Genomic DNA, 23,639 nt, shown 5'->3' on the forward strand with positions numbered 1-23,639 from the left:
ATGATGTTTCACTTACATTGTCCTGTGCAGCTGATCCAGAGATCTCCTCCTGAATAACATGGACAATAAGTAGTCCTCTCCATTATGTGCATGAGCCCAGTAGTCCTGGATATTCATGAGAAGCAGTAAACTCCGCCCAGCAGCTGCTGATTGGCAGTTATCTACACGCTGTGTACAAGAAGTCAATCAGCAGCTAGTGGGCGTGGGGAGGGGTGTGGCAAGAATCTTATTCTCCTGCATATTAGGAGAACGGCTGAACAAAATGATGTTTGTAATACACCAATCTAGCAGCATTTCTGTCACTAGTTTATACAGCCCTGATTTAAACTAACATAAACCTACTGACAGATTATCTTTTAAGTGATGATTTACTGTTGTAACCTCCTAAGTGTGTAATTTCCCTTCTAAGTAGAAACCTGCTAATGTACTGATGCAGATAGTAAGTTTATACATATGTAACAGTGTCACATTATGTATATGCCATCCGTACTTATCTGGGGAAAAATCCCAACTAATTTTATATGCAGCTCCCAGTGTTTATAATGTGGCTCTTCCGGCACATTTACATCCATGGCGGTAGAGCATTTCTTCCAAGCTCATGTATGTAATTTCTTACTGATAGTATTACATTGAGGGCTCATCTCAATGATATCACCTTGGATTATTGCAATAACTGATAGCTGTGATAAATATGAACCTCATTCTGGACACCATGTTGTTCTTTGTAAGAAGTCCTTGTCCTATGTCATCATGTGAATGTTAATAGATTGATTTCCTAAAATGCTTTGACCCATTCATTGTCAGAAAGTAGCATATTAGGCATAGTGGAGGGATAACTTATAGACGTATATACTATAACTAGTATGGAGAAATACGTCAGAGCTGTGTGACCGAGAGAATCATTACAGCGGTTCTCAGTATAGTCATGCATTCAGTCCCTTTAATGGTAGTCTAGGTTGCAGTGCCATAGCCATAATACAGAAGGATGTGTTGAGGACAGCACTTCTGTAGTGGTGGTGCTCGAGGCAGAGGGTATCCAAGTAAAATAGTGGAAAGGACCCGGCACTCACCAGATACTTGCTAATTTATTGAGGTGCAAAAAGCATCAGGTACAAAGGGGACGTATTTCGGCCAAGCATGGCCTTCATCAGCTAAGAGGGTACACTCTTAGCTGATGAAGGCTATGCTTGGCTGAAACGCGTCCCCTGATGCTTTTTGCACCTCAATAAATTAGCAAGTATCATCTAGTGAATGCCGGGTCCTTTCTACTATTTTACTTGGCTAGCCATAATACAGGCTGCTAGTTATACCATATGCTGGATGAGAGGTTTCTAGGGTAATTTAAGGGTATTTGACTTGCTGCAGTATATCCCTGGATCACTCCAAGAGGGAATGATTAGAAGTATATTAGGTAACGATCTTCTCTGCAGCCCCCTCATATACAAGTGTGGTGGGTTCACTTCTTGGTTACATATCCTGGTGACAGAACTCTACACATTGCATTCTGTTGGGATCTGTTATCTGCAATTCTTAGGATTAGCATTGAGCGGTCTTGCCGAACTATTTGGGTTCAGCAACGTTCTTCGAACCCTAACAACATTTGACTTCCAGTGGCTGCAGAATTTGGATGTCGCCCTAGTATATGTATATGGTCTATGGCCTATGGGCGTATCCAGGTTCTCCAGGACTCCCTAGGGTGGCATCCAACTTCTGCAGACACCAGGAATCAAAGGCCGTTTTAGTTTGGAGAAGTTGCTGAAACTCCGACAGTTTCCTCAAGTCCACTGAACACTATGTAGGACTGATGGATTTTATTCACTTTATAATGAATTATAACTTGCAGTCCAGTCAGCAGCATAAATGGGGAGTAGTTCTTTACTCTCCCACTACCTCTAGGCTGGGTTCACACACAGTATATTTCAGGCAGTGTTTGGTCCTCATAGCAACTAAAACCAGGAGTGGATTGAAAACACAGAAAGGATCTGTTCACACAATGTTGAAATTGAGAGGATGGCGCCATATAACGGTAAATAACGGCCATTATTTCAATACAACAGCCGTTGTTTTAAAATAACAGCAAATATTTGCCATTAAATGACAGCCGCCCACTCAATTTCAACATTATGTGAACAGAGCCTTTCTGTGTTTTCAGTCCACTCCTGGTTTTGGTTGCTATGAGGACCTGACATGAGGACCAAATACTGCCTGAAATATACTGTGTGTGAACCCAGCCTTATCGTCTCTGTATAACTAATAGGCCGTGCATTTATGGTTTGTATAGATTCTGAAACATCCACATTGGAGATCTCATCCCAGTAAAGAGAGTTCAGCTACTTAATGGCTTTTTGTGCATTGATTTCTAAGCATTTAATACATAAGGAAACTGGTGGAATGCATTCTGTCATTTTATTATTTGTTGTATTAAAATAATTGAATCTTAATATTGTCTGTTATTATTACAGCCCTACAAAATGTCTGCCGTCTTCTCCCTTCATCTCTATGTCCTTCCAGCTGAATGGTCAAGTGCAGACATTGATGGGGCACAGGGTAGGGATCTATCTGTATGGAGTTGCCTTCTTGCAGCACATGATCTAGGTTTGATTTTTTACCCCATTATATATAGATAGATAGATAGGAGATAGATAGATAGGAGATAGATAGATAGATAGATAGATAGGAGATAGATAGATAGATAGGAGATAGATAGATAGATAGATAGATAGATAGGAGATAGATAGATAGATAGATAGGAGATAGGAGATAGATAGATAGGAGATAGATAGATAGGAGATAGATAGATAGGAGATAGATAGATAGATAGATAGATAGGAGATAGATAGATAGGAGATAGGAGATAGATAGATAGATAGGAGATAGATACATAGATAGATAGATAGATAGATAGATAGATAGATTGCAGAGCGCAGATGTATCTTTAGTGTTTATTTGCTCTTGCAAAGTCCTGGCTGCTGCTGTTCTAAGCAGGGATTAGTGGTGAGTACAGGGTCCTGCAGAAAAGACCCTACACAGTTTGAAGCTGTGGTCAAACATAGGTTTGAATTAAATTTTTATGTGTAAAATGTCTGTTTTATGGCTCAAATTACATCCATTAAATGTCCATTTTATTCCCATTGAATTTAATGAGAAAATAACTTAACGATTCACATGTGGCACAGTATGCTGTACTCATTTTGGATGTAATATAACCAGTTTACATACAAATATGCATGTTTTTCACAATTTAGAAATTAAAGGGAACCCATCATATAATTTCAGGTACTAAAGTAAAAATGCAGACACTTAAAGGGGTACTCCGGTGAATATCTTTTTCTTTTAAATCAACTGGTTTCAGAAAGTTATATAGTTTTGCAATTTACTTCTATTTAAAAATATCAGCTGCTGTATGTCCTGCAGGAAGTGGTGTATTCTTTCCAGTCTGACACAGTGCTCTCTGCTGCCACCTCTGTCCATGTCAGGAACTCTCCAGAGCAGGAGAGGTTTTCTATGGGGATTTGCTCCTGCTCTGGACAGTTCCTGACATGGACAGAGGTGGCAGCAGAGAGCGCTGTGTCAGACTGTGTGCTGAATGGTTTTTTTATAAAAGGGAGATGGGCAGGGAGCTTGTTTTGTCCTCTGCAGGCATTTACCTGGTATTGCAGGGCTTCCAGGTTGCCCAAATAATAAACCCCCTGCAGGGTGCGTAGCTGCGTCCCCAATTATGTTGCCCAAATAATTAACACTCTGCAGGGTGCGTAGCCCCCCCTAAATATGTTACCCAAATAATAAACCCCCTGCAGGGTGCGTAACCCCCCCCCAAAATATGTTACCCAAATAATAAACCCCCCGCAGGGTGCGTAACCCCCCCCCCCCCCCCCCAAAAATATGTTACCCAAATAATAAACCCCCCGCAGGGTGCGTAACCCCCCCCCCCCAAAATATGTTACCCAAATAATAAACCCCCTGCAGGGTGCGTAACCCCCCCCCCAAAATATGTTACCCAAATAATAAACCCCTGCTGGGTGGGTGCATAGGATGCTGGCCATTTCTAATGCCCCTTTCACACAGCACTGTCCTGTCTCTGTTGCCGTGGCAACAAAAGTTGTTTACAACTAGCCTGCCAGGGAAACATTGATGATGTCATCAAGGCTGTGATGACATATACAGCTGCATACATAGGCAAGCAGCTTATTTGCAACCAAGCAGGTAGGTAGGAAAGGTAGGTAGTAAGCAAGAAAGATGCAGGTAGGTGCAGTTTAAACCGTTTAATTTAGTTTTTTTAAGAATAGTTACTAATTTTTAGCTATCTATATGGATGGATGAATGGACAGACAGGTAGATAGATAGATAGGGAGATAGATAGATAGATAGATAGATAGATAGATAGATAGATAGATAGATAGATAGATAGATAGGGAGATAGATAGATAGATAGATAGATAGGAGATAGATAGATAGATAGATAGATAGATAGATAGATAGATAGATAGATAGGGAGATAGATAGATAGATAGATAGGAGATAGATAGGCAGGCAGCTGCATGGGTGTATGTTATCTAGAGAATGCATAGTGTGAATAGGGGCGTAGTAACAAAAAAGGGGGCTGGTGCTGCTAGGTAGGGGAGACAGGCGCAGTGATATTCAGTGAGAAGAGAGGGCTGCCCGCCGTGCTTTGTCTCATGTGTCTTGCGTGGCGTCTCCTCAAGAAGTGGCAGTATGACCGACTGTATCTGGGGGCCGGGTGCGGAATGGGTTTTTATGCCAGGGAGATGGACAGGGAGCTTGTTCTGTCCTCTGCAGGCATTCACCTGGTATTGCAGGGCTTCCAGATTGCACCCTCAAATATGTTCCCCAAATAATAAACCCCCTGCAGGGTGCGTAAACCCCCCCCCCCCAAATATGTTACCCAAATAATAAGCCCCCTGCAAGGTGCGCAGCTGCGCCCTCAAATGTGTTACCCAAATAATAAGCCCCCTGCAGGGTGCGTAGCTGCGCCCCAAGTATGTTACCCAAAAAATAAACCCCCTGCAGGGTGCATACCTGTGCCCCCAAATATGTTACCCAAAGGTGGAATCTGATCGGTTGCTAGGGGCTTGACAGTGAAGGAGATTTATTAACCCTTTCCCGCACGAGGACGTAACTGTACGTCCTCGCGCGGGTGCGGACATTCAGAAGGGGGCCGCGCGGCGACCCCGCTATGAACCGTGGCAGTCCCGGGTGCCGCTTGTAGCCCGGGACCGCCGGTATTAGCGGGCACGGTCCGATCGCCGTGCCCGCTAATACAGTAATCAGATGCAGCTGTCAAACATGACAGCTGCATCCGATTACCGGCTGCAGCACTTCCCTGGTGTCTAGTGGCGGAGATCGCTCCTCCGGGACGTTGTCCCGAAGGAGCGATCTCCCTGTCTGATGCCGGCCGGGAACTCGTCCAAGATGGCGCCGTCCCCGGCTCAGCACTCGTTTGTTTCCGGCTGCAGCAGCCGAAAGCAAACGAGTGCCGATCTCATTGATCTTTACTGTATATCTATACAGCAAAGATCTCAATGAGAGATCAAAGTATATATACTAGAAGTCCCCCAGGGGGAATAACCCTAACCCCAGGGGGGAATAACCCTAATCCCAGGGGGGAATAACCCTAATCCCAGGGGGGAATAACCCTAACCCCAGGGGGGAATAACCCTAACCCCAGGGGGAATAACCCTAACCCCAGGGTGGCTTCTAGTATATGTGTAAAAAAAAAAAAAAAGTATTGTTATAAGTAAAAAGCCCCCTCCCCTAATAAGTCTGAATCACCCCCCTTTTCCCAGGTTATAAATAAAAGTAAACAAATAAATAAACAAACATGCTTGCTATCGCCGCGTGCGTAATCGCCCGAACTATTAATTAATCACATTACTGATCTCGCACGGTAAACGGCGTCAGCGCAAAAAAATCCCAAAGTGCAAAATTGCGCATTTTTGGTCGCATCAAATCCAGAAAAATTGTAATAAAAAGCGATCAAAAAGTCGCATATGCGCAATCAAGGTATCGATAGAAAGAACACATCATGGCGCAAAAAAATGACACCTGACACAGCCCCATAGACCAAAGGATAAAAGCGTTATAAGCCTGGGGATAGAGCGATTTTAAGGAACATATATTTGTTAACAATGGTTTGAATTTTTTACAGGCCATCAGATACAATATAAGTTATACATGTTATATATCGTTTTAATCGTAACGACTTGAGGAACATATATAACAAGTCAGTTTTACCCCAGGGCGAATGGCGTAAAAAGACCTTCCCCCCAAATAAAAGAAATGTTGTTTTTTTTTTCAATTTCACCACACTTTGAATTTTTTTCTGGTTTCGCAGTGTACTTTATGCAAAAATTCAGTCTGTCATTGCAAAGTACAATTAGTGACGCAAAAAATAAGGGCTCATGTGGGTCTCTAGGTGGAAAAATGCAAGTGCTATGACCTTTTAAGCACAAGGAGGAAAAAACGAAAACGCAAAAACAAAAATTAGCCTGGTCCCGAAGGGGTTAAACGCGGTGTAAAGTGAAACTGGCTCAGTCGCCCCTAGCAACCAATCAGATTCCACCTTTCATTTTCCAAAGAGTCTGTGGGGAATGAAAGGTGGAATCTGATTGGTTACTAGGGGCGACTGAGCCAGTTTCACTTTACACTATTTGTGATAAATCTCCCCCTTCATAACCCTATTACACATACTGTCCACCTACTTTTGGACCACCATTTATATATAGATACCACAAGCATAGCTAGGACTAAGGGCCCTATTCCACCGGACGATTATCGTTCAGATTATCGTTAAATCGTTTGAATCTAAACGATAATCGTTCGGTTGAAATGCAGTTAACGACTGAATGAGAAATCGTTGATTGCTTTATAACATTCACCTGTATTGCAGGGCTTCCAGGTTGCCCAAAAAATAAATCCCCTGCAGGGTGCGTAGCTGCGTCCCCAAATATGTTCCCCGAATAATAAACCCCCTGCAGGGTGCGTACCCCCTCTTCCCCCAAATATGTTCTCCAAATTATAAACCCCCTGCAGGGTGCGTAGCTGCATCCCCAAATATGTTACCCAAAGAATAACTCCCCCTGCAGGGTGTGTAGCTGCGCCCCCAAATATGTTACCCAAATAATAAGCCCCCTGCTGGGTGTGTAGCTGCATCCGCAAATATGTTCCCTAAATAATAAGCCCTCTGCAGGGTGCGTACCTGTGCCCCCAAATATGTTACCCAAATAATAAGCCCTCTGCAGGGTGTGTAGCTGCGCCCCAAATATGTTACCCAAATAATAAGCCCTCTGCAGGGTGTGTAGCTGTGCTCCAAATATGTTACCCAAATAATAAGCCCCCTGCTGGATGTGTAGCTGTGCCCCCAAATATGTTACCCTAATAATAAGCCCCCTGCTGGGTGTGTAGCTGCATCCGCAAATATGTTCCCTAAATAATAAGCCCTCTGCAGGGTGCGTACCTGCGCCCCCAAATATGTTACCCAAATAATAAGCCCTCTGCAGGGTGTGTAGCTGCGCCCCAAATATGTTACCCAAATAATAAGCCCTCTGCAGGGTGTGTAGCTGCGCCCCAAATATGTTACCCAAATAATAACTCCCCCTGCAGGGTGTGTAACCCATTCCCCAAATATATTCCTCAAATAAAATAAAACCTGCAGGGTGCGTAGCTCCCCCCCCCCCCCTTCAAATATGTTCCCCAAATAATAAACCCCCTGCAGGGTGCGTAGCTAATCCCCCAAATATGTTCCCCAAATACTAAACCGCCTGCTGGGTGCTTAGCTGGCCCCCTAAATATGTTGCTCAAAAAATAAACCCCCTGCAGGGTGGGTGCATAAGATGCTGGGTATTTCTAATGCCCCTTTCACACAGCACTGTCCTGTCATAGGTTGTTTACAACTAGCCTGCCAGGGAAACGTCCCATGATGATGTCATCAAGGCTGTGATGACATATACAGCTGCATACATAGGTAAGTAGTTTAGTTGCAGCCAAGCTGGTAGGTAGCTGGCAAGGTAGGTGCAGGTAGGTGCAGTTCAAACTGTTTCATTTTGATATTTTGGGGGCCAATCTATGCCCCTGCACACCGCTAACATTGTGAGAAGTTACTATTGTTTTTTTTAGGATAGTTATCCATTTACAAGGGATTAGACGTGTCATCTCCAGAAACCCTTGCCGGAAATGACCAGCATACATTGCGGTCATCATTGACTGTGGCATGTAGGTGGTTAAATGACTGGTACATACATATATGGCAGAATTTGCTAAGGGGTTGAAGTTTGCTTTGTCTTTCTTTGTGCCTTTGTGTGGTTACTACACAGTATATATCTTACTACAACAACAGGAGACAACACACAGTGTAGGAAATGACAAGGTGATCATGCAGTTAGCAGATTCCAGTAAAGATTTCTTCTGTGACACCGTGTCGCCCACACCTCCCATTCATGCAGCGCTCCTCAGGCACAAGGTAGGCATTTTTAGCGTTTTAGTAGTCACAGCAGGAAGCCAGATTTATATATTTTACAATTGTTTAGTTATTCTAGAATAGTGAACATAGTAGATCGGTTAGGTGTAGATGTTTATAGGATACTATACAGGCTGGTCCAAAAGTAGGTGGACAGTATGTGTAATAGGGTTATGAAGGGGGAGATTTATCAGACATGGTGTAAAGTGATACTGGCTCAGTTGCCCCTAGCAACCAATCAGATTCCATCTTTCATTCCTCACAGACTCTTTGGAAAATGAAAGGTGGATTCTGATTGGTTGCTAGGGGCAACTGAGAGAGTTTCACTTGACACAGTGAAGGAGATTTATTAAACGTGCTGTAAAGTGAAACTGGCTCAGTTGCCCCTAGCAACCAATCAGATTCCACCTTTCATTTTCCAAAGAGTCTGTGAGGAATAAAAGGTGGAATCTGATTGGTTGCTAGGGGCAACTGAGCCAGTATCACTTTACACCATGTCTGATAAATCTCCCCCTTCATAACCCTATTACACATACTGTCCACCTACTTTTGGACCACCCTGTATATATGGATACCACAAGCATAGCTAGGACTAAGGGCCCTATTCCACCGGACGATTATCGTTTAGATTATTGTTAAATCGTTCGAACCTAAATGATAATCGTTCGGTTGAAGTGCACTTAACGATTAACGACTGAACGAGAAATCGTTGATCGCTTTATAAGGCCTGGACCTATTTTTATCGTTGCTCGTTCGCATTGAATAAGACGTCGTTCGCAGTAGATACGAACATGATAGCAAAGAAATAGCGAAGAAAAACGATCGCAAATACGATCATAAGTAACGATTATCGTTCCATGGAAATGAGTGAACGTTTTCAGGTCTTTCGCAATAGCGGTCGTTTGAGATCGTTAACGATTATGCGAGCGATAATCGTCCGGTGGAATAGGGCCCTAAGATCACAGTGTGGGTAAAAATATAGTGTGACGGTCCGGGGAGTTTCCCTTCATACATATTCCTGCATTTACAACATGTACAGAGGATTTCTGGATATATTTTCCCTTTCTCAGGATTCTGGTCAGTTTACATATCGTTAGAAATTTTATCATAAAGAGGGAGCCCTAGAAAACAGTGTCATTGATAAAGAGGACGTTGTATAATGCACATCATCATTAAGCCTCATGGTACTACAGCGGGGGGAGGGAACCTTGGCTCTCCAAGTGTTGCAAAACTACAACTCCCATCATGCTTGGACAGCCAAAGCTAAAGCTTTGGCTGTCCCGGCATGATGGGAGTTGTAGTTTTGCAACAGCTGGAGAGCCTAGGTTCCCTACCCCTGTACTATAGTATCTAGTGATAATTGTATTCATACACCCGCAGCTACCTGACAGCTCTATCAGTAACATCATAAACAATCATATGTACCTTACTGAACATTGGATTAGGTGCCATAGTCCAGAAGGACATCAACTTTAATAAAGTATGTGGGAGTAAGGCATAAGGTGTATAATATATTTCATTGTTATAAGCTATTTTAAAGGGGTACTCCATTTTTTTTTCTTTCAAATAAACTGATGCCAGAAAACCAGAGGTTTGTAATTTATTTCTTTTTAAAAGTCTTAAGCCTTCCGATACTTATCATCTGTTGTATGTCCTGCAGAAAGTGATGTATTCTCTCTAATCTGACACAGTGCTCTCTGCTGCCACCTCTGTCCATGGAGATGGAGAATAGATGGAGAGAACAGCTCACACACAGTTTTCTGTGTCTTCAGCAAAAAGTAGCAGCTCTGAATTGGGGGAAGGAGACAAATAAAGTAATGGCATGTATGGAAGGAATTGTTAGTCTCCAGGAGGGAGGATGATTCACCATGTTTTACCTAACCAGAAATAGAGGCTTTGCAGTGGTTATGTTTAGGACTTTGTACATACAAGGTATCAGAAGTGAAGAGTCAAACCACATAGAGACGTGTAACATATTGTAAAGGAAATACAGGGGGGAGGGAGAGTGGACTAATGAACTGACCCCTTCCTGTTAGAGGGTTTTAGGAAGTCACGCATTGTTTTTTCATAGAGCAGCGTCTCACTTGTGGCTCACGTCTCCGGACTCATGAACACGAGATTCTTAGGTAAGTGAAGAATATTAGAAAATTAGATAATATATGGTCTTATATTATAAAATATAACTAATGATTAAAGATTTATTTCTAGGCTGCCCTCCACTTACCAATTTATTCTCCATGTATGTGTATATATAAGATCCCAGCTTGCAGTATACAGTGGTGCCTTGGATTACGAGCATAATTTGTTCCGGGGCCGTGCTTGTAATCCAAATCCACTCTTATACCAAAACAAATTTTTACATAAGAAATCATTAAAATGCAAACAATTGGTTCCACACCCAAAAAATAATGGTTTTATATTCTGAATAACAGGTAAAACAAATGAAACAAACATTTATAAACATCTGAATATGTGATATTATAAGTTACTGTACAGTATAGCAATCAGCATGTGGAGTATAATGTATAGTCAGGGCAGTTTCTAGAATTTGGCAACAGGGCGAATCTTGATAAAAGCGCAATTCAGCCCTGGAGAAGGAAGGGGGGCTTTTATTTATCAGGATTCGGGTTATTAGGAAGAAGCAGTGTGTGTATTATGGCATAGATCGGTGTTGCACCCCTAAGAGATAATGTTCAACCGAATACAAAATCATCATACAGGACTCACAGGTGACGTTTTCTTTGATCTGAGGCGCCATTTTCCTTTTCTCCTCCAACCAGACCACCATGATGATTTCTTGCAGCTACAATTCGTCTCTTCAGAACCTGCCAGACAGACATCTCAGGCTCCGCACTTATCCAGCAACTTCCTTCCCTTTTCCCTCCTATAGGCTCCTAAACTATAGTAATTCTGCTGCTTGGTGCAGTAAAGTCTGCAAGGTGTGACCTCCATTACACTGACATACAGGATGCTGGGAGAGCTTGGTGATCTCCATTACACTGATATACAGGATGCTGGGAGAGCTTGCCAAACATACACACACAAAAAAAAAAAAAAAAAACATTATACTCACCTTATTCTGGCATAGGGGTCCCTCTCTCCTCTTCTTCTCCAGCCTGCGAGGAGCAGGCCACTGCAGCCCCTGCACACATCTCTCTCCAGCAAACGCAGCGAAATGACGTAATTGCGCTGCTGGAGGGAGAAGATGTCTGCAGGTGCAGCGTGCTCGGCTGGGTCGGAGCGATCCAAGGGCGGAGCTACGGGCGGTCCGGGGGCGGTCCATGGCGGAGCTGCGGGCGGGCGGAGGGCAGTCTTGGCAGGTGATGGGGCAGAGAGGCAGGTGATGGGGCGAGCGGGCGGGCTGCTGGGGGTGCGCACAACTAAGTGGAGTCTGGGGGGTGCCACCAGCGCCCCCTAGCTGTCGGCGCACCTCTTGAAACGGCCCTGTGTACAGTATAGTAAGTGTATAAACCTGAGAAACATTCGCAGATACAGGATGGAACTGCCGATCCCCATAATGCAGTAGTGTAGTACAACAGGCTCGAATAGAGAAGCAGGGCTGCTGTCAGAGATCTGTGTGGTCACATGACAGCAATAGGTAGGGGTGTGTGTTCAGTGTGGACCAATTAGGACTGACAGAGACTGCAGGGAGCATGAAGGAATGAGCAGATGTGGGCACATACATGCAGCACTCTCTGTCCGGGGAGAGAGAGGTTACAGCTACGGAGTGTTTACCTCCACAGTCCTGTCCCCTGATGTAAGCCCCAGCCTGAAGTGGATCTGCTATGATTTGGAAAGTGGGGGAGACTTCCTGGGTCAGAGTACAGTGCTATAGACCCCACTATTCAGACTATGCTCTTAAACCAAGTCACAATTTTGAAAAACTGTGAGCTCTTAAACCAAAACGCTCTTAAACCAAGTTACTCTTAAACCAAGGTACCACTGTATAATGATATGGTGACTGCTTAGAACAGGGACGGGGAACCTTCGCTTTGGCTGTCCAGGCATGGTGGGAATTGTAGTTTTGCAACAGCTGGAGAGCCAAAGGTTCCCCATCCAAGGCTTAGAGTCTTCCTTTGTGAGGGGCTCCCTTAGGATGAGACACGCAAAAAAACAATAGAACTTACCCTATTAAGAGCTGTATATACAATCAGATATAGTGCTAGGGGTGGTAGCGCCATTCTCTTAAATACAGTCATCTCACAACTGCATAGTATTTTTTGTTAGTTTTTTTAGCCTAGTCACCATAAGAAATTTATATTACACAGTTTTTCATTGTCCATCATATCTGACCCAAAGTATACTGCTGTGTAATAGGGCAGCATAGTATGAGAATCTATTGTATGATTTGACGTATGTGGCATTGGTGACTCCATGTAAAACTATGTGCTCGAGGCGATACAGACACGTTCCTACGTTACCTACGTCGCCTGCCCTATAGAAACATTGTGCAATTCTAAGACTTTGAGGGAACTGACACATTCCATGATTACAGTCCGTACAGTCTCTGTCTCTCAACATCATGATTTATTATAATGCTGGGAGCTCAGAAACAGTTTAAATCTTCACGCTACTGTACTGACACAGCGTTCTGCATTCTGGGTTCCACATGTGAATTCCCCCTTAGGCTTACAACACACCTACGTGTACAGCCTGTGATAACTTACCCGTGTGCTGGCCACATATCATGGACTAAACACTTATACATAACGGGACTCTCTGCACTATATTTATTACTATACACTGAGATCCCAAATGACCAGAGCACTATGCTACTGACCTGACGCAGCTTTGTCAGATCAGTAGGAATGGGCTTTGACCATTCGGGATCTCACTGCATAGTCATGATATTTGGTGCAGAGAGTCCCATCATGTTTAGTCCATGATATGTGGCCAGCACACGGACGTGTGTTTTAAGCTGTGCCCTGTCCCCTTCTTCTCATCCATACACCTTCATCTGATTGAACGGGGTAAACCTGTTTTTGTTCCCCAAACATTTTGGCCCAGATTTATCAAAAATCCGACACATCAGATAGCAACCAATCGTAGTCCATGAAAGCTGTCAGAGCTTTTCGCAGTGATATGTGTAGCTCATTACGTGAATATGTAAGGTCCGAGAAGCTCAGATGTTATATCCTCTGCCATATGTCATTGACCTACTTAAGGAAAACCCTTATTTCACAATATAACGTTACCTGTCTGATTAGTGTGAAGTGAAGTGAAATAACGGCCGTTGTTTGCGCAACTACGGACGTAGCAATGAAATACGGACGTGTTTTTTACATAGTGTGAACATAGCCTTACATGTGAATCCAGCAATTTCTCTGGCCAGAAAGTCTTCACATTGCACAGGCTGTTTCTCTCCTCACCTTGCTCACTCATCCCCCTAGGCCCCTTTCCCCTCCATAGACTATAATGGGCAGTACAGACCTGTTTTCACTGTAGATGCTTTTGCTTTGATAATGAACAGATAAGAAGTAAAGGCGGAGCTGGGAAAACAGCCTTGTGAGTACAGAAGGAAGCTCTGTTGCCTAATAATATTTATTACAGACCTTCTTAGATCCACTCTTACTTTCCTCAAAATAGTTTGAAATGGAATAGGAATTTGAGAATATTTTATATCTAAACTGCCGTTGTTGACGATTAAAGCAACATCGGTTCTTGTCTTAAAAATAGTGCACTGCATTGAACTCTATGGGAACAACGGCCGTTGTTCACACACTGTATTGAACAACAACCGGTGTTCGGTATGGCCGTGGAAATAATTAAAATGTCAGTTATTTACGGCCGTTAGAGTGTGAACAATGACCGTTGCTCTGCTCTGTTCACACAACGTATGGCCGTTCTGATGGCCATACATTGCATACAGTTAAATAAAACAAATTAATGTTCCTGCGGCCAATATGGTAATATCAGCCACAGGAACATGTCCAACGGCCATTGTTTAAACAGAATGTGAACATAGCCTAAACATATAAAAATCAGACTTCCGTTTAGTGCATATTTTTATATTTCCCATAATCCAAAAGAGTAAGGTCAAAACCGTTTCTTTTTTCCCTTACATAATGTGTGTAGAGTCCATTATTGCCTATGTAATATGTGATATAGTACTTCCCTAAACTAGCTTAAAAAGGAGAAGTAATAAATATTCACTAGAGCCTCAGTGGTTAGGAAGAGGTCTTCCTCTGGATCCTCAAGTTCACCTTAAAGGGAATGAGTCATTAGAAAATGAACCGTTGTTCAAATGTTTTTATGTTAAACATATTTTGAAAGACATTTTAACCTTAAAGGGGCATTCCACTAAAAAATAACTTTTCATATCTTGCTGTCCATGACAACATAAAACAACATAAACCGCCTATTCTTATCTTTCTGTGCTCCCCAGGGTCCTTCTACTTCATCTTCGGGTCCCCGCTGATCATTCTCGCTTCCACTTCTGAGACAGACTTGTCTGAGGGTGACACCTGCTCAGTCAATGACTGGCCGCGGCGCGGTCCCTTCTCGGTCAGTGATTAGTTGAGCAGGCTGTCACCCTCGGACCAGTCCGTCTCGAAAGTGGGGGCGAGATTGATCAGCCGGTGACCCGAAGATGAAGTAGGAGGACACAGGTGGAGCACGGAAAGGCAAGAATAGGCTGTTATGTTAACCCCAGGGGCAGCAACATATGAAAAGTTATTTTTACATTAAGGCTATGTTCACACAGCGTAGGAGACCAGCCGTTCCGTGACCCGGCCGGGTCATTAAACGGCTGGTCTCTGCCCGGATCATCACGGCCGGTACTTAAGATCTTTCCGGCCGCAGAGTTCTGATGCGGGCGCATCAGCGCGTGCCCGCATCAGAACTCCCCATACTCTAAATTGCGGCCGCAGAAAACTGACATGTCAGTTCTTTGCAGCCCCGCACTGCATCCCGGCTGGAGCGTATACGATGTGTATACGCTCCGGCCGTAATCCCATTGAAGCAGGGGCAGTGTTCTACTCCGCAGAACGTACGGCCATTGTTGCCGATGGGAACAATGGCCGTACTTTTACGTGGTGTGAACATAGCCTAAAAATAAACCGATACTTCCTTTGCCATATAGCAGTACCTTTGGTAATTTGTGAAGACCCATACTAAAGTTATGGTATTGTAATAAGACGCAACTTACATGTGCTCTAGTGAATGTGTGTGTTAAGCCACACTGTATTCTTGATTCTTCATCTGCCCTTCTGCCTAAAACTTAATTCTTACCATAGAAACCTCTAACCGTGTGACTTTTCCGGACTTGATTTCAGGAATCTGGGGAGTGTGTCTGAATTACATAGAGAATTTTACATATAGAGCATGAAAGTGGATCTGACACAGAGCAAAAAGCAGGAACAGCAGTTCTGTTCTATCCAGGTCACATCAGAAAATGGCGCCCTCTTTATCGTCAATCCACTGTTTGTGCATGAGCATGGCGACAAGTGGCTCATGCGTACCTCTGCGTCAGACAACTCGGTTGAAGAGAAAAGAAAGAGTGTGCCCTGGTTTTCTCAAAAAAAGCTTGAAAAAATGAACCCTGAACCAGCAATGGAAGGTAGGTGGACCCCCAATGCAAACAAGCATTTTTTACTTTGCATTTACAATTCTGCTGGTGAAGAGTCAGGAGGTCTCCCATACTCATTAGTTAGTTGGGTGGTCCTCTTATGTTACTGGGTTTTGCCTACTTTCACTAATTTGTATGGGAGCCTTAATTCTGGACCAGTCCATGGTCACTAATACAATGGTTTTACATGGTCCATTACTTGTATCTTATGTTAAAGCAACAGTCTGGCCGTTTTGAAAAATTGGCAGGGGCAAGGGGAAATTCTATAACAAGTACGCACTTACCTCTCCCCGTGTGCACGGTGAGCGGCAAGGCCCGCCCCAGGACCGGCATTTTCCCCCAAGTTGTGATGACATCACGACTGGGGAGAAAAAGTCTGTCCCGGCTAATGGACTGACCGCTCAGCCAATCAGTGACTGGAGCGGTGTCCTGCCCCAGTCACTGACTGGCTGAGCAGCCAGTCCATCAGCTGGGTCATGACGTGTACACCCCGGAAATCCTGGAGCCCCGCAGGTGTCCCAAGACCAGTCCCACAGGCATGGGTGAGGTGAGTTTGTACTTGTTATCAAATTTGCCCCTGCCAGCTGCCGGATTTTCAAAATAGATGGGCTTCTCCTTTAAACGTTACTTTAGTTCTTACACAAGGTAAAAACTAATACTAAAACAAAAATAATAAAACAAATACTATATGTATGGATGTAATGATGATATATGTAAGTGATTACCATAAAGAGAAAGGGTAATGTTATTGGGGAACACTATACTAATAGGAGGTTCTAGTACCCATTTGGACCACCTCTAGCCTGGAAGCACAATATGATACAGGAACATACAGGCTGCATATGGCGTCTTGTAGCCCATTTGCCTACTGATGTTGCAGCTGGGTCTGCAGATATTACACACTCGCAGGTTGCTAAAGATGGCGTCCCAGCTTGTCCAATAAATGCATACATGGCAATAAGTCTGGCAACTAGACAGACCATGGAAGTGTGGCAATACATAACTGGGAAAGCCTTGCTGTGTGTGGCGACCATTATCGAAAAATGGCAATTAAAAGCCGTGCCATGGGAGACAACACATATCACTACTACGTCTAGGAGTCAACAGTCTTTTACCAAGAGGTACACAACTAGTGTTGAGTGAACTTTATGAAAGTGTCTACGTTCAGCAACTCCCAGTGTCTCCCAAGTTGGATTCCATTCTAAGGAATCCTAACAAAACTGAATACAGGCTGGATATAGGCTGTATCCATGTTTTCCAGGCAGTCCTCGGGCTATCTTCACCTTCTCTATATGTGAGAGGTTAAACGACGAGCGTTCAGTGTTGGAGAAGTTGCCGAACCAAGATACATTGATGATGTTTACTCAACACTATAGACAACCCTTTTTATAGGGCAGTGGGAGAAGCACCTTCCTAGCCCCTCCCTCCTTTTAGATGCAAGATCGAGAGACGAATGAGACCATACCTATAAACATTTACATATCTACCTGAGACACACCTGCAATGTTGAGTTTTGTAGCAATCCAGCATTTTAACTGGGTGCATTACTTGGCAATAAAGAATCTAAGAATATGGATCCAGACTGCAACTGGCTAGAGGGTAGATAACAGGGATCTTGTAATGGTAAGCGAATGTTCACACACTTCACAAACAATGACCCTTCCATGTGCACAGACGTTCTTTAAGGGTACGTTTACACTTACCGGATCCGCAGCTTATTTTCAGCTTATTATTTAAATAACTGAACACAGCATCAAATCTGCACCATAAAATCTGCTGCGGATCTGCTGTGGATCCTGTATGTGTGAACGCACCCTAAAGGGGTTATCCAGCGCTACAAAAACATGGCCACTTTTCCCCTACTGTTGTCTCCAGTTTAGGTGCGGTTTGCAATTAAGCTCCATTTACTTCAATGGAACTGAGTTTCAAAACCCCACCCAAACTGGAGACAACAGTAGGGGGGAAGTGGCCATGTTTTTGTAGCACTGGATAACTCCTTTAACACTACCTATGGCTGGAATTAATGATCATGATTAATAGTTCTGGCCATAGGTAGCGTTAAACAATGTTCATGGTGGAACGGCCGTTGTTTGTACAGCATGTGAACATAGCCTAAAGGAGGCGCCATGCCAAGAAGGTGGTCTCTAAAATAATTACTAATTGCCCTCAGTGATGACAAGACAGGAGCAAAGACAGGAGCCGGGTGTGGAACAGGAACGTGGATACTGACAAATAATAACTTTGTGCATTGTCTTTTATGTTCTTATGTAAAGACAATGGGGGGAATTTTTCAAACATGGTGTAAAGTGAAACTGGCTCAGTTGCCCCTAGCAACCAATCAGATTCCACCTTTTATTCCTCACAGACTCTTTGGAAAATGAAAGGTGGAATCTGATTGGTTGCTAGGGGCAACTGAGCCAGTTTCTCTTTACACCATGTTTGATAAATCTCACCCAATAGGTATACCAGTGTTTCTCAACTCCAGTCCTCATAATTTCCATTGGATTTCACCGGGGATATAATTACAGTCAGTGCCTCAGGTGCTCTTTGTATGGGATTTCCTTAAATCATGACCTGTCGGGGGTACCTGAGGACTGGGGTCCTGATCACTGGTCTATACTATGGGCTCATGTGTTATTTAGTTTGGTCTAATAGCTGGTAATTTTTGTTGCATTATATTCATAGTCATCTGTTTCACAGGAAAACTAAAACAGGAACTCAGTTAAGGCAATTATATGTAATCATTACAATATAAACGACAGAAAACAGAAGTGAAGAGATACTAGGATTACAAGTATTACAGCCTATACTTCAGTGGTTTGAGGCTATGTTTATACAATGTCTTTTTATAATTTAAAATAACGGTAAAAATTATTATTAATATTATTAGCCATCATTATCAAACAACAGCCATTATTCCCCCCCCCCCCCCCCCCCCCCCAAAAAAAAAGACGTTGAGTGAACCTAGCCTAAAACATACTATTTTTTTTAACAAGAAGGCACATTATGTGATACCAATTCACTCAGTAAAATAAAAGTAAAATAGGTAAAAATCGCTGCTGAATTTTTAAGGGTAATCGGTAACCTAGACAATGAGCTGTCAACAATGGGAGGGAAAGACCGAACATATCAGGAAAAGGAGTAAACCCAAAAAGATGCAGCGGGCACCCCCTACTTGTAACAATTCTTAATTAAACACAACAACACCTATACAAAAATGTAGAGGAGCAGTAAAACTGTAGAGGTCAGGTGGGGACAAAAAACACCCCACGCCTTCCTCAGGGATTTGGTTGGTAGTAGCAGTGGGACATATTTATATACAACCACTAAATATAAGGACAGCCCTCAATCATATGATACCATTGTTCCGAGCACACAGTACCGGCATGTGTAAACCCACCGATAATCAGAAGATTGCTGGTACAATGTTAAAAAATGGAGGGGATCAATTAAAATAATGTTTTTTTATACCTATTTTATGACTGTAGAAAATGTAGTAGTAAGTATGTACAAATTTAAGTATATTTGGGTTATCTTTTCACCATTAACCTAATATTGATTTTATAGATATAGAGGGTCACCATCAAAGTGAACCGGAACAGGTCAACAGGGAAGCCTTGGGCACGTTGATGAACCAGAAGACTACTGAAGTGGAGAGGCATGAAGGTCCAGACCACTTAGGGTCACCTTTACAGAATTCTGCGTTTATCAGGAAACCTGTTGTAAGAACACGCAGTGGATCACACAAAGATCAGTTAAAATTATTACAAGATCCGGAAGAAGAATCCAGTGATAGAAACAGCAAACTTTGGAAGGCCCATGGAAAGAGACATTCACTTGTTCCTCACCGAGTTTCATGGATTGAAGAACATGAACCTATTTCAGGCACCACCTTGACAAAATCAAATTCCGACTCCTCTCTAAACTCATCCGACAGCTTCTTACTGCCACCATTGCCAGAACTGGACTCTGTTTCTATCAGCAGTATTGAAGAAGAGGGGGAATGCAGCTCCGAGAGGAACAGGCGGAAGCACTCCCATGGACTTGGGGACATGGTTAGACATAGCCTTCTAGCAGTTAGTTCTGTACTCACTGGACTTATTTCTTCTGAGAAACATCTTAGAAACAGAATCCAGCTGCTTGCCGAAGACTCATCCTCGTATTTCGGTAGTACGGTTCAGACATTCATATGTCACGTGAAAAAGGGGTCTGTAGAGTATGTCTCTACCACGGAAATGCTCCAAGCCATACGACAGCAGATCAATAACATCAAGAGCTATCTGCTTGTGAGCAATGAGATTATGGAACTTGTGGAGAATCAAGAAATGGATGATTCGACAATAGGTATGATGGCTAAATACGATATATAGCAGTTATTATGTCTATACATTTGTTATATCATTAGTGAGGGAGGTAACCAGCGGTTGGACTATCAAATTTCAGAGAGATTTTATGCTCATTTTTACCAAAATTTTTGTTGCATCCAAAGAAATAGTTTAGACACATACAGCACAGGTGTCAAACTCAGGCCCTCTTGGATTAAACTTTTTTTTCTTTTACCCAATATTTTTGGATAATCTGATTAGTAAAGCCAAATTATAAAAAAGGATACTAAAAAAACCCTGCAGTTTTATCGAATCTTTACCATGTTCTGGGTCAATGTTCTTCATCCAGTGGCTTGAAAGCTTCCTTCATCTTTTGGAGGCTGCAGATAACATTTCGCAGTAGAGGCACCAGGGATGTCATAGCATTACTAGAACTTAGCACTATGGTCATAACCAGATAGCCATATAGTTAACGTTAGGGTAAAAGCCACATCCATTTATGTTCATTTGTATAATAGGCATTTTTACTGTTACATCTTTCATAATTTTAAGTGTCAGGTAAGGTACAGACTGTTGGAGGTCTTTGTTCTGGCTATGTCTTAAGGCCCTATTACACGAAACGATTATCGGCTGTTACGGCTGATAATCGTCTTGTATAATAGAAGACAACGATCAGCCGATATGAATGATGTCGGCTGATCGTTGTCTGTTGTTTGTCTTTCAACATGTTGAGTGTTTTACTGTTGTCGCTCCGTGGAATATCTTCTATGGGCTGCCCGGACAATCTAGCAATCGCCCGGGCAACCTCCCTGCACCCCTCCTGCTCTTACCCTCTTGCTGCCGACACAGGGAACAAGGAGCAAAGAGCGCTGACATTGCTCGTTTGCTCCTCTCCATCGCCCCGTGTAATAGGAGCTTTAGACAATTATTATTTCCCCCCAGCTGGGCAGCACCTACAGGATTGGGGTCGGCACAAGGAATGGCCAGCTCAGCCAATCAGTGGCTGAGGTGAAACAGCGCTGTGACCACTAATGGGCTGAGTAGGCAATTCCTCATGTTAAACCCAATTCCTGAAGTGCTGGGACTGGAAGCTTTGTGAGAACAGCAGTAGAGGTAAAGTAAAGAAAGAACGTTGTTTTTTTTTTAACACTTACCACCTTTTGGAGAGGAAAAAAAAAATTAATTGAATAACCCCATGAAAAACATGACTACTTTCTTCCAGAGACAACACGACTTTTGTCTCCACTTAAGGTGTGGTTTGCAATTAAGTTCCATTTACTTTATTGGAACTGAGTTGCAAAACTTGCACCCAAACTAGAGAGAAGAGAGGTGCTGTCTCTGAATGAAAGTGGCCATGTTTTCTAATGCTGAATAACCCCTTTAAGTATATAGGTGCCATGGGCCATTTCAAAGTGCTGCTAGCAGTGCTGGAATGGTCAGCATGGAGAATTAAAGTGGTATTTCAGTATATTTTTTATATATATTTTGCTGGGAACTGAATAAAAATTAAATTGATACTTACCTATCCTGGTTTCTGCCACTTCTGTTCCATAAGATGTTCCAGCAGGACCTTCCCACTGTATTCCAGACAGGACACCAATGTGCCTGTGTGAGCAGTTCCTGTTAAGGCATTTAATCTTGGAAGTAAGGGGGAGCGGGGGAGGTAACAGAAGTGGCTTAAAAGAAAGGCTTGGGGAGCCAGGAAAGGTAAGCATTGCTTTTTTTTTCTTTCTTTTTATATGATCAAAATATTAAAGAAATTCTGTACCGACAATATGACCCCCCAAATGCCGAACAATCTGACTTGGGCATACTCCAGTCACGTTCATAATAATACAACAGAAAAAAGATAAATTCTGGTTTGGCCGCCTTCTTCATGGTGGCTCAATAGTTAGTAATGTTTTTACTGTTATGTTGGAACTCTGGGGTCCTGGGTTCAGCCAACAACATTTGTATGTGTCTATTCTCCACTATCCCGCACTTGTATGAGTATATGAGTGTCCTCTAGATAGGAAACGTAGATTGTTAGCCCCATTGTGGTCAGGACTGATGGGAATGGTGACAGTCTATGTACAGTGCTGAGGAACATCACATGAATAAAACATTTCAATCTGTGTGAAACCAAAACTGAATGGTTTTGCCCATAGTAACCAATCACAGCCCTGCGAGTTCTCTAGAAATACCATGTCACATGAACAATAGGTGTCTGCTCTGGTTTGCGACAGCGATGACTATGTCAAGAGGTTCTTTCTCAGAAATACCATGGGGCTGTGGTTTAACAATACAAACTGCAACTTCCGTTCTCATTCATGCATCATCTTTAAATGTACATCTAAACACCTAAACACCTAAAAAGTAAAAAAAAATAATAAATAAATAAAAATATTTAACCCCTTAAGGACCGACCTGAAATGACCTTAAGGACCGGGCCAATTGTCACTTTTGCGTTATTGTTTTTTCCTCCTCGCCTTCTAAGACCCATATCACTTTTATTTTTCCACCTACAGGGCCATGTAAGGGCTTGTTTTTTTTCAGGAACAGGTGTACTTTGTAATGGCATCTTTCAATCTGCTATAAAATGAATGACAGAACCCCTAAAATATCATTTATGGGGTGAATTTGGGTAACAAAATGCAATACCACAAATTTTGGGGGGCTTCCATGTTTACGTAATGCACCTTACGGTAAAACTGACATTTTTTCTTTATTCTATAGGTCAGTCTGAATACAGGGCATGTTTACTAGGTTTCCTAACGTTTTACTATTTTTATTAGCAGTAAAACTTTTTTTTGCAAATAGTTATGATGACAATGGCCCTTATAGCGCTTTTATTTTTTCATATGGGACATCATCTTTTGCGCCATGATCTCTATTTTTTTATTAGTAACATTTTTTTTTCTAGATCAGATGTATTGATCGCTTTTAATAAATTTTTTTATACATAAAATGTAATTTAAAAAAAGCAATCTGCGTTTTTCTAACTGCTTTTTGTTCACGCTGTTCATTTTATTTTAATAGATTGGACGATTATGCACGCTACGGTATATTATGTGTTAATTAACTTTATTATTTTTATCTGTTTTATGTATAAAACGGGAAGGGGGGGGGTTGGTTTTTTTTTAAAAATCTTTTATTATTATTTTTAGTTTACACTGTTTAAGTGCTCTTAGGGGACTTTTACATACATACATTAGATTTCATACACTGATCTCTGCTATGCAATAGCATAGCAGGGATCAGTGTAATCTGTGATCTTCTGGTAGAGCCTGCCTGT

The 23,639-nt window shown here is 42.6% G+C and overlaps 1 protein-coding gene across 9 annotated transcripts in view; it reads left to right on the forward strand.

The window, feature by feature from the left end:
- The first annotated feature begins 4,187 nt into the window (after positions 1–4,187).
- LOC138767817 (ras and Rab interactor 3-like) overlaps positions 4,188–23,639 on the forward strand; it is a 28,449-nt gene continuing 8,997 nt past the window's right edge. The window contains exons 1-5 of one of the 9 annotated variants that reach the window (XM_069945617.1): positions 4,188–4,203; positions 8,354–8,476; positions 10,545–10,599; positions 15,748–16,031; positions 19,608–20,384. In XM_069945617.1, coding sequence (XP_069801718.1) covers positions 15,797–16,031; positions 19,608–20,384 — 1,012 coding nt within the window. In that variant the 5' untranslated portion in view covers positions 4,188–4,203; positions 8,354–8,476; positions 10,545–10,599; positions 15,748–15,796. The other 8 variants (XM_069945615.1, XM_069945620.1, XM_069945616.1 and 5 more) reach the window with 8 other exon arrangements.

Source organism: Dendropsophus ebraccatus, chromosome 11, assembly GCF_027789765.1.
Source record: "Dendropsophus ebraccatus isolate aDenEbr1 chromosome 11, aDenEbr1.pat, whole genome shotgun sequence".
Taxonomy (NCBI): domain Eukaryota; kingdom Metazoa; phylum Chordata; class Amphibia; order Anura; family Hylidae; genus Dendropsophus; species Dendropsophus ebraccatus.